General features: G+C 38.3%; 1 protein-coding gene across 1 annotated transcript in view; it reads left to right on the top strand.

Moving 5' to 3' along the window:
• Positions 1-11322, top strand: part of LOC108967236 — a 138262-nt gene that overhangs the window by 92421 nt on the left and 34519 nt on the right. Inside the window, exon 5 of the mRNA XM_018930938.1 lies at positions 2910-2932. Within this exon, the coding sequence (XP_018786483.1) occupies positions 2910-2932 (23 nt within the window). The remainder of the gene's footprint in view (positions 1-2909; positions 2933-11322) is intronic.

Raw genomic sequence — 11322 nt, 5'->3', positions numbered from 1 at the left:
TCTCCAACTCTCCATTAGCGATTTAAGTTGGTGTTGGTGTGCCATCTTATATAAGTCTTTATTCTCAAGAAAGTCAAACGTAACGAGCGGTTCACTAGCCGCTAGTTTAGCGCGTTTATCTGCCAGTTCATTCCCGCGTATGCCGGCGTGGCCTGGAATCCACATTAGTTTTATGTTGGCGCTGTATATATTTCTTAAAAAGACACTAACTAGTTGCAGACGTGTTATGGTAAGAATATCTTACATACAAATATTATATATTAAAACAAAGCTTAATATTTCGATACATTAATTTTTGAAATTCGCACATTTCCATATGTATTAAAATTTAAAACTTTTTCTTTCACAATTTTGCAAATTCCTTTACGCTGGCACTTACTCAGCGCCAGTTTACTGATTGCTTATATAACCGCAGGGTTGCTATCGCAAACAAAGTTTAAATCGTGAGTTTTTCGTTATATTGGTTATTTATTTTGCAYAACTTTTTTCATTTTACTTTTATTTATTTATTATTTTTGCTCATTTTAGTTTTATAAATTGCATCCCTTTCGGCTGTTGCCATGCAGTTGCTTGGCCTTCATTTCAACTTTTCTGCCGCTCAACTCAACAGCTACGTTATACATATTTCTTTCAGTCTTCTAACCACAACACAACAATCTTTCGAAACTCTAAAGTTTTTCCAAAACCGGTAAAGGTGTGCGTGATTATATGTATACTCATATGTAAGAATGTATGTATGCACTTATCATCGACTTTGCATACCTTTTGAGTGATGGCAAATACTTTTAAGGTTATTGTTAAAAAGATAAAGTTTTTCTTTCTTTCACTCTTCAAATTCTATCATTTTGTTGTTGTTTGTTGCGTTTGCGCCAATTTATGACTCTACATGCAAATTATATGCCATTTATAATACTAAAATCATATACTAAAATATGTAAACTCAGATTGTTTTGGATTTATTTAAATTAAATTGTCGCTGGTTAAACTTTGACTGCTTTTTGATTACATTTACATAGATTGATTTGCTTATACCATATATATCAAAAAACTGCTTACATAAATCCTTCGTAATATTAATATAAAACTTGTCAAGTTCACCTGCTGTATAGTGTCGCTTGTGTTAATATAAATATTTAAAATAAAAATTAAGGAGCAAAACTTTTTAGGAAAATATTATTCGTAGAAAAAATTTGCTATCGAAATATGTTTTATTATAATTTGTGGTGTCTCAGGATCGTTCTATATATTATTGTACATTTCTTTGGTAATGAAGAGCTAAATACTGTGTAAGTAGTATATTCACCGAGTTCTATTACGTCCTCTCCCTCAATATCTCAAAGATTAAAATAAAAAATACATACTCCGAATCTTCAAAGCACTCAGAACATGTCGGACAATTCACAGGTCCTCATGTCGTTTGTCGATCCACAAATACAATCTATATACTGATACTGGAGTCTATAGATCCACCGTCCTTTAAGTAAGGTTTACCCCCGCTGCTGCCATATTTGACTCTCTCTTCTCTTTTGGCTCCTATATACTTCTCTGACAACTTGTTTACTCGCTCGTATTCGTCATGTTGGATGTCAATGGGCATCATATTGGGATATTACTTTAGCGGAGTCACTTGATATTGTTTGAAAAGCACTGATAACTCTTAGTACCGACAGCCCTCGCACTGTGCTTATTTGCCTGGCATATGTCTTAATGCCTAATCCAAATTCGAGCCGAATAACGCAACCGATCTCATTACCTTTGCGAGTAAATATTCGGCTGGAACCCACGCAGCCTTTATTTGCATAGTTTTTGATAATTCGTTAAGGTTATTCCCGTTTCTTGTAGTGTATTCCAGGCGATCATCAAATTTGAGCCTTGAGTAAATTATTACTCCCAGATATTTTAGGTGTGGCTGTGCTATGAAGTAGAGTAGAGTAGGTAGGTAGGTGAGGTGTGTATGGAGTCTACAACAATTCTGCAACATTTTCAACTATTATGTAACAGAGTTTTCATTGGAAACAGACGTCAGACAAACATTTCGTGACATAATCGATTCGATTTGCTGCTGCTGTTTAAATGTACCAGTTCGGTTAAATTTGATCAGATGGTAGTCCTCTTTAAACGAAGAAAAACAATAAATTTCTTAACCTGGAATCAGATTAATTATTTTGTTAACAAAATACTCATTAAAAAAGCGGCAGTTATACTATTTAGTGTTAACAGTAAGTCAAAACAAAATATATCAGAGTAATCCTTACTTTGCCTGCTTCTAATTCTTATAGTTTAAAGAAGTAATTCCTGTGCATCAGGCTTTCGCACCATACCTTGTCGAACGCCTACGCAACTTCAGTAAATACCTTTGAACACAATTTCCTTCGTCCTGAACATTTTTTATTCTGAATATTATTCTATGAATTTGTTCGATTGTTAAATGCTAGTTTCTAAAGCCAAACTAAAGTGATTAAGTGATTTTTATTGATTATATATTTTAAGCTCTGAGGAACTAATTTTTCAAGAAATTTTGAGACTTGTGGAAACAGCGAGACTATATGGTAGTCTACTCTCAGTCAATTTCAATTTTGTCAATTGAGAAGATGGGTGGGCTTTAGTAAACTTTTGTATGGTAACCGCTGTAGCACTTTAGCTGTAATTAGATCATGTTCCTTTCTTAATTTTAAGTCTTTCAAATCCGTTTTAAGTACATAAGTGATGATAATTCGCTACACTCATTATTTCGAAAATTTCAGTTCCGAGCTGAATGCTCTAGCTTTATCACAAACACTTCTAGCTAATGGTTTTTTGAACTTCTTTTATGAATCTGTCTAACGCCAATTGTTTAATTGTTGTGGTTTGTTAATAAATTGTATGAAGTTAGGTGATAACGCATTTGATTTTTGTTTTTTTTTTTGCAGATTTCGGTTGCATAGCAGAACAGGTGAGTCTTGAACTGTCAAATTTTGGCCTTAAAAGAAAAATTCATTAAAGTTTTAAAAGTTCGGAAAACCGGAGCCGTTCACAGATTTGCTGAAGCGGTCAATGTCAGTTTCGGCTCTGTACTCTTATACTGGTTTGCCGAAGGTGTGACTGCTGCAATTTTTCAAACTCAGTCCTGCCAAAGATAGACTTTAGAGGAGAGAGTGTCTGAATGTGTTCACTTCAATTTCTACCTAACAACTTCGACAGTTTGTCCTACAGCATGAATACCAACTGTGCAATATCCAGTAAGAGCTCTTACGATTGCGGCAAAATGAACGTTACTAAGGGTATGGGGTTCAGTAGATCTCCTACGTTCTACTAGAAGAGTCTCGCAGGTGCAGTTTTAGCGATTAAGCTACGGCCACGCTCCGAAACGGGTCTGATAACGAAGTATTTTTATGCAATATCTAGTGAGCGTCTAGCTCTTTGACTAACTGTGAGCTTACAGTTTGCGATCTCAACGCTAGTATTATCGTTTTGCTGTCAAAGTGAATGCTCAATGACTTCCTTCGGTCCACATATCCCTCGTCGGTTTGTTAGTTGAGAACAGCCACCAGCAGTACGAAGAAGTTATCCAAGTTTTCAGGGATAAAAACTGAAGGGAGTAGCTTTGTTTAAGCCCCTTCATAACCCCAGCTTCTCTGACCCAGAATAATATTCGCAACAGTGCTCCTGTCGGGTATACACGGGTGCTATGTGTAGGACTGAATTAGGTGATATATGCCGATGAGAGATGCTAAGATCTTCTAAACGGGGTTAGATCTCCAAAATAATAGTCCTTGGCCTGATAATATCCTGGTCAATTTCGATTACGTAAGACCGACTAAAAGATGCAGCTTTGGCTTAACTACAGTTTCGCAGAAGCAAAACACCACTTTTGGTAAACCCCACTTCCTTCCTATAGTTTCTTTACAGTATCGGTATCAGGTAACTGATGCCTTCTTTACCCTCTCATCAATACTTGAATATCATGAAAGCTTTCTATCAAGGAAACTCCCCCCAACTCAAAGAGTTCCGTTGATTTATGAGAACCTTTATGGTCAATATAAAAGTTCTACTTCTAGGTACCAAAACGGACCGACAATAAGCTGTCCAAGTACCATTGACCATTTAATATAACCTTACCTTATCATTCAATGCAGTAAGTACTTCAAATAGTCTTTCTAACTTTTTGACCTAAAATATATATTATATATCATAATACAAAAATCATAATTAAGCAATTAAAATTCCTTCGCGAGTTATAAAACCAATACAGGGTGGGCAGTAGTGACACAAGGCGCACCTCATCCGCGTACAGTTGCTCGAAATCGTTAGAAATGAAATTAAGTGCAAACGAGCTAGTTTATTTTTAACTCAAATGAAATTGTCAAAACCAAAGCAAATCTCCGCAAAGTGCCGAGATGCCAGCACATTGTGTTACGCTCAGCCGCTGGCTACAACACCACACGCTACTCAAGCGCTGGTCAAATGTGTACAGACTTCAGCACATCCCAAGCGAATTGCTATGGATGAGCTTGCCGGCACTTGCGACCAGCGGCACTTCGGTCGTAATTTGAAAAGTTTACACGCAATTCAATTGGCGACTTGCTTTTGGTATTCATCAAACGTTTTATAACTATTTTTCATTTGTCGTCTGTGACGAAGACGTGCCATCGCACTTTGGGCCGCGAATATTGATGCTGCAAGTAGCACAGCACTGCTGGCACTGTGGCACACAAGGGATTCGTGGCTGATAAGCTAAACAACGAGTCGCAATTTACATTCCCATTTCGTGATGAGTTGAAAATATTATTTCAAAGGCTTTTTGGCTACTTGTTAGCCTCTTTGCAATGTTGTGCATGCTGTGAAGAACATCTTTTACTTCTCTAGCAAGATGACCGATATTAAATCCAAAGCTCACGCTTGCTATTGACTAACCACCCCTTATAACTCAGCGCAGTATGGGAGCGCGTTTTGTTTGCCACTGCGGTCAATTCATGCTCAGAGACGCGGTAAATGTCTGACTATAAAAAGCCGCAATAACCACCAAAGAAACCGTCATTTAAGCTGCCAATTGTCGAAACGCTTTATTGGCTGCTATTATAGAGAGGTTGAGTATTTTTGTTGCATACAAAGCATGACAATTGTCAACTGGAGATATGAACAGTTTTATTAAATGGCATTTGAATATGGTATTCCCACAAAGCAAAAGTCCTTGCCGTGTGAAATACGAAGACCGGAAGTACAAGCGCGCTGAGGATGGTGGACAAATAAATTCGAGTTGTAAAAATTTCAATTTTTTGTACGTGCATGAAATATCAAATTTATGGCGCGTTGAAATAAACTAAAAATATTATAAAGCTTTGCGCCACTTCGTTTGTTTACCAATGCCTTGTAGCAGCCTTGCTTGGTCCGAATTTCCATAAATGCAGGCATTTTCTTGCTGCTTATTAAAGATCTTTAAAATTGTGTCAATTCGTGGCGAGTTGTTGTGTTTGAAAGTGGCAAGAGCAAAGGCATTTAAGTAATTGTCTGCCCCTTCCTCGCGTTCCTCAAGTTCCCTTCTGCTTTCTGCTGTCCTAAGCAACAACCAACACACGCCGCTGGCTTTATTAGTTAAATGCAAGTGGCGGCAATGTGTCGCCAGCGCTTTTTACTACTTAACTCGCCACCTCCCCACCTCCTTACTTCCCCACAATTCAAGCTTAAAGTCAACGCTAAGCCAGCGCCAAAGCACTTCCTTTGATTTGTCCTTTTTTGACGCCGTTATCCTTTTCTTGCTTGCCTCAGCTTTACGGCTTTTTATGCCATTGCCGCGCAATTAGTGTTGCATTGTCGAAATTTTTGTCTTGCCATTCTTGCAACACCGCGCCTTTTTTGTGTGCCTGTTGCTTCAACCAATCTTTCCGCTCTCTTGTTTTTGCTTACCGTATTTTTGCAGCGCCTTTCTTTTTTTTTTTTTTGTTACTTCATTAAGTCGGTGCAGATTGGCGTTCCATCGCGTTGCAGATTAGTTGTTTTTCTATTGTAAAGGGGTGCAGGCAACAGCACGCCGTCAAGTGACTAAGTGCAATGTGCAACAAGCAGTGCACATATACAGATACACATACATACGCTCGTAGAACAACGAGCGAAGTGTTCGAGTGCCAGAAAGTGAAGTGGCAACAAGTTGAAGTTGAAGTTGAAGTGGCCGCTGTTGAGTCCATAAGTGTAATACACTTGTAACTTTTCCATTTAAGTGGTTGTGCAACACTGGCAACATGTTGATAAGAAGTGTTTGTTGTATATGTATAAAGCAGAAATATTTATATATGTTAGTAAGTCCAGGTTGTGTATTTAAAGACTTACACATCGTCACCTAAAATGCAAAAAAAAAAAACAAAAAAGGAACATCACTTTTCACAAGTTTGCAGGCGAAGGAAAAACGTTATAATACACCAATCATATTGGAAGAAACATTTTGAGTTTTGGTTATATATTGTTTATGTATTGGTTACATATTGGTTATATCTGATAAATGAAGCTTAAAATTTGATGTATACAAATATGTAAGATGGGGAGTGAACCGTAAGTAATAAAAAAACTCAATTTTGATTTTTTGATGATATGTTGTTTTGCATTTTAGGTGACGATATGCACTGAACTTTTATGAAGGAGATTTCAGAAAATAGTATGTATTTCATCAATCAAGATATTGTTATCATTTGAAAGTATAGTTACTCCAGGCAAGAGGCATAACCCAGTCTATATGCCATATTTATACTTTTATTAAAAAACAGAAAAAAAAAAATATGTAGGTTTCCTTACTGGAACTTTGATCATTAAGTTTTTATGGCAGCTATATTATATAGTGACTAAATCTGAAAAATTTCTTCGAAGATTGTAACATTGACACTGCAAATTTTATTGAGGATGAATGAAAAAATATTTCATACAAGAATTTGATACCGATTGTTCAGCTTGTATGGCAGCAATATGCTATAGTGGTTCGATACAGAAGGTCCAAACAAATTAGCTGCTTCTTGTGGAGAAAATGACGTTTGCAAAATTCCAAATAGATATCTCAAAAACTGGGGGATTAGTTAGCGTATATACATACAGCAATCAGACAAATACATGGCTAATCAACTCAGTCAATTACGCTGCGACGGTTCCATTTGTCAACAATAAGCAGCAAAATATTCTTTTCTAAGGTGGCAATTGTCTCGGCCTTACCTGTGTAAACAAGCTACTTCACATCATCCATGACCCGCAATAATGCGTTCACCAAAATTTTTCTTCAATCAACTTGCTTGCGGTCCAATCAACATCCTCCAATTCAGTTACGAAAATATCAGTAACGATTGCTCTTTAGAGTCTCCCATTTAGAATTTAAGTCTCATCTATCATACGGACTAACTGACGGATAATGTATTATATATAGTATTGCTTAGTTTTGTCATAACTAGAGCTAACGCTTCTCTGATAGCTTTCCATATACTAGAAGATTGGCGCATGAGTGCTGTCAAGTTTCCCACCGACAAACTACCGCCAAGCGAAATGTTAGATATTTCCCTAATATTTCAAGAATGAGGACTTTGAAAAAATACATGCTCACAGTTTTTTATGCACTCTGTACACGTCGGACAGTACGGGCTAAACTCGTGTTGGAATCGGTACAGATAGCATTTAAAGTATTTATGTCTACTCGGTATTTGGGCTATGTGGAAGTCTAGGTCCCCATGTTGTCACTGCCCTTTGGTTGAGGCTTGCCACCCTTGCTGCCACTCCCCTTTTTTTGTACAAACGTCTCTGTTAGCTGGTTCAATCGCACGAATTTGTCTCCCTGGATGTCATGGATGGCAGACTAGATAGAACTTCAGCAGCGTCGCTTTATGTCGCTCGGAAAGCACTTGTTTTTTGAATAGCAATAAGCCTAGGCACAGCGTTTATCTATTTTGCATATGCTTTTATATCTAGTGTCTGTATCCAATATCAGGGAGCTCATTGCTTTTACTATTGAAGCTCGCCGGCTAGAACGCACGCAGCCCCTATGGGCCACCACTCTTGATAAAACATTATACATTTTGTTTGCTTTACCCGAAGTATACGCCAAATGTTCCTTAAATTTTAATTTTGAGTCCAATATGACTGCCAAATACTTAAGCTGCGGCTGTGAAATAATGCCGCATTCTCCTATGGTGAGTGATACTCATTTTTTCATCTTCCTGGTGCTCATGAGTAAGGCTTCCGTTTTCTGCTCAGCCAACTCTAAACCCATGGTACGAGTACCAAACCAGTTATGCTATCCAGAGCCAGAGCCACTGCTGTAACAATGAAGCATGGCTTAGGAGTTTAGTTTTTAAGGATTTGTATCAAAATTAGTATTTTTTTTGTCAATTTGGATGGAGTATGCTTCAATAACTATGATAACTAAATTACACTTAATCTTAACCCACAGGGTAGGTAGTATATATAATACACACCAGGTACGGGCTATATACTCATAGAGAAAGTACTCTACTTTCTCTCTTTCGAGCATTGCTTAGATTATAAACTTAAGATTTTTAGTAGTCTCGGACCTTTGGATGGCATTGATACCTATGAAGAGAATAAGTTATTCTCAATTTTGCTTCTACCAATACTTGATTTATTGACTTTAAGTTAAAAGAAAATTAAAATTAAATTATTTAATTCTTTATTTGGCTAAATATGCGCCAATTAAAATTACAACAAACTGTATTCCTGCAATATGCTTCCACAAAGGTGCACAACTAAAAGTGAAAAGTTAGTTTGGTGTGAAAAAACACAAACACAAAGCTTAAGTAAACACTTTCGCCACTTTACCAGCTTAGCTAAGACAGCAAAACTTTACAACTTTGGCTTTAGCCCGACTCTTTAGACTGAATTTTGTGCTCGCGTTAAATGATAAGCAAAGCTGTTGAGCAAAACCTGAAAAGGATATCGTTTACTTAGCGCACTTCCAGCTGACACTTAAGCGCACTTTCGTGTAGTTATTTGCTATTATCTTGCTTAAGTTTCTGCTTAGCGCTGTTGGACTTTCTAATTTACTAGACGAATAGGGAGAAAGCGAAAAAGAGAGCGCGAAGTGTAAGTAAAAGAAACGTTTAGGTCTGGTTGATACAATTTTACTTTTCTTCCTGCAAAGGGCTTGCTGAAGTGATATGTGCCAGCGTGTGTGTGCGACTTTGAGGAAAAACGACGGCGCGCTTGGACTTGCCAGTAATGATTATCCTGTTGGGAAGTGATTAATCATGCACCTGAGAGAGTGCGCGCGTGATTATCACCAGTAAGTGACACGTCGGCGGTTGAACGTTGGCGACGTCAAGTGTGCGAAGTGAGAACGTGGGCATGAAGGATGAGTTGAAGAGCTAAAGAAATGGAATTATATATAGAGCAAATGTATGCTTACAGCAAATAGTTATGTGAATCATTTTAATCGACGAAATCTAGGAAAGTCAACATAATCTAAAGCATGCTGTGGGTGAAACGAAGAAGGAGACTAGGAAGAAGTGGTTTGGTGGCTGCCATAATGCTTTATTTGCTGACGCTTATACGGCGATGTTTATGAGATCATCAATTCATATAGTGGCATGCACACATACATACACATCAGTAAATAACTGATATGCATGAGGTCGGTTGGAAGAGTATGTAAACTGACCGCTCGATGGCGCTACTAAGAAATCTTCTATGCACTGGTACAAATCTAATGCTAAGGAATAATTTAAGCAGTGGAGTTCACCCGACGAATGTACTTAGAAGAAGTCGCAGATTGTCCTATTGGAGCAATGGATTGTCATATCGGTCGCAAAGGTAATGAATGCCACCGGTTTTTGTGAATCACAAGATATGGCTTACTTTGGCTACTTAGAGATGGATCCCCGTCAAAGCCATATTGCAGAAAAAACAGCTTAAAAAAAGTTACTCGCCATCATGACAATATACCGAACCACATTTCTGCCACTGCCAGATACATAATGATTGAGTGTCGATACGAAATGCTGCCACAATCACTGTGTTAGACCTTTGTGTTGTTTTGTCGCTTTCTTGTTTAGAAAAGTCAATAGGGGACAGAAGTTCTGGTCGAAATAATTGCCGCTAGTTCTCCTAACCTCTTCAGAGGTCCAAAAAAATTTGCTCCTCAAACGATTTTAATAAGTTACATCAAAGTTGGATGACGGGTATCGAACTTAAATGAAATATAGTCTTAAAATATATACATTTTTAGGCTACCCACTTATCGGACCACCCTCGTATATAGCTATAATCTTACACATTTGCTAGTGTGCATATGTTTCACATGAAGCTGCATGTGAATAACTGCAAATAATAAATTTATCATTTTGTCAGCAGTTAAACGATTGCGTTCGCCCCAACAGCCGGAGCACGAAATTAATAATTCATTGCACGGTGCCTACGCCAGCGGCAACAAGCACACACACACACCGCCACATGTCATTGGTATTCGTAGGTTCACTCAATCACTGAATTGTCTGCCTGGCAGACGTGCGCACACTTCAAACACCAATTACTCGCATTCGCAACGCGATTCGCACTCCCCACCACCCCCCTCATATACCGCTGGCAGCAGTTTTTTGTAATGATTTTGAGCAGCGCAAATAGTTTGTGGAAAAATGGCATCACCACTAGTGTCAAAAACTGTCAAATGCCGCGTACGATTCAACAATAAATCGTCGAGTTTATTTGAAGTGTTTATTGAATCCGTGACAGCTGTTTTTTCGCACTTTTTTCATTTACAACGGCTGCTTGCCTTCGCTCGGGTGCAATAGCGCCTTTCGCTCAATTTCGTTGGTTGTCTGTCGTTGACAGTCGATTTTTGTTTGTCGTTTGCCATTTGGTGTGCGAATCTATTAGCCGTCGTGCCATGGAGTCTACGGCGTCTGACGTCGCGCGCAATGTCACTGTGCAAATGTTTGCTTAACGCGTATGCCTTGCTCTTCTCACGCTGAGCGCGCTCGCTGGTTGCTAGTTCTAGACTTAATGTTGACTCTTCATTGAATGCATTGTGACAATTCATCTTTTTACTGGTGTCAACACGTTTGGACAATGGCGGAGGGTCATGAAACTACTGAGCAATGCGAGCAGGTGATGTGGCGAAGACTTTGGTATTCATAGTTTTTGAGAATGATGTTCGAGCTTTGCTCTTATTGGGAATGAAAATTTCAGCAATTTTTCTTGTACATTAGAGCCCAAATTGAGCAAAATCATGGTGTACGGGTATCAGCACAGACAGTCCGACGGAGATTACAGGAAAATTTCTTAAATGGGCGAATTGCACGAAACAAACCGATCGTTACAAAAAGGAACATCAAACGAAGGCTAGCGTTTGCAAGAGAGCACCTG

This window comes from Bactrocera latifrons, unplaced genomic scaffold, assembly GCF_001853355.1.
Source record: "Bactrocera latifrons isolate USDA-ARS-PBARC rearing strain unplaced genomic scaffold, ASM185335v1 scaffold_0, whole genome shotgun sequence".
In the NCBI taxonomy this organism is placed as follows: domain Eukaryota; kingdom Metazoa; phylum Arthropoda; class Insecta; order Diptera; family Tephritidae; genus Bactrocera; species Bactrocera latifrons.
Note: the sequence above shows the minus strand (reverse complement) of the source record. Positions and strands in the feature narration are given on the sequence as shown.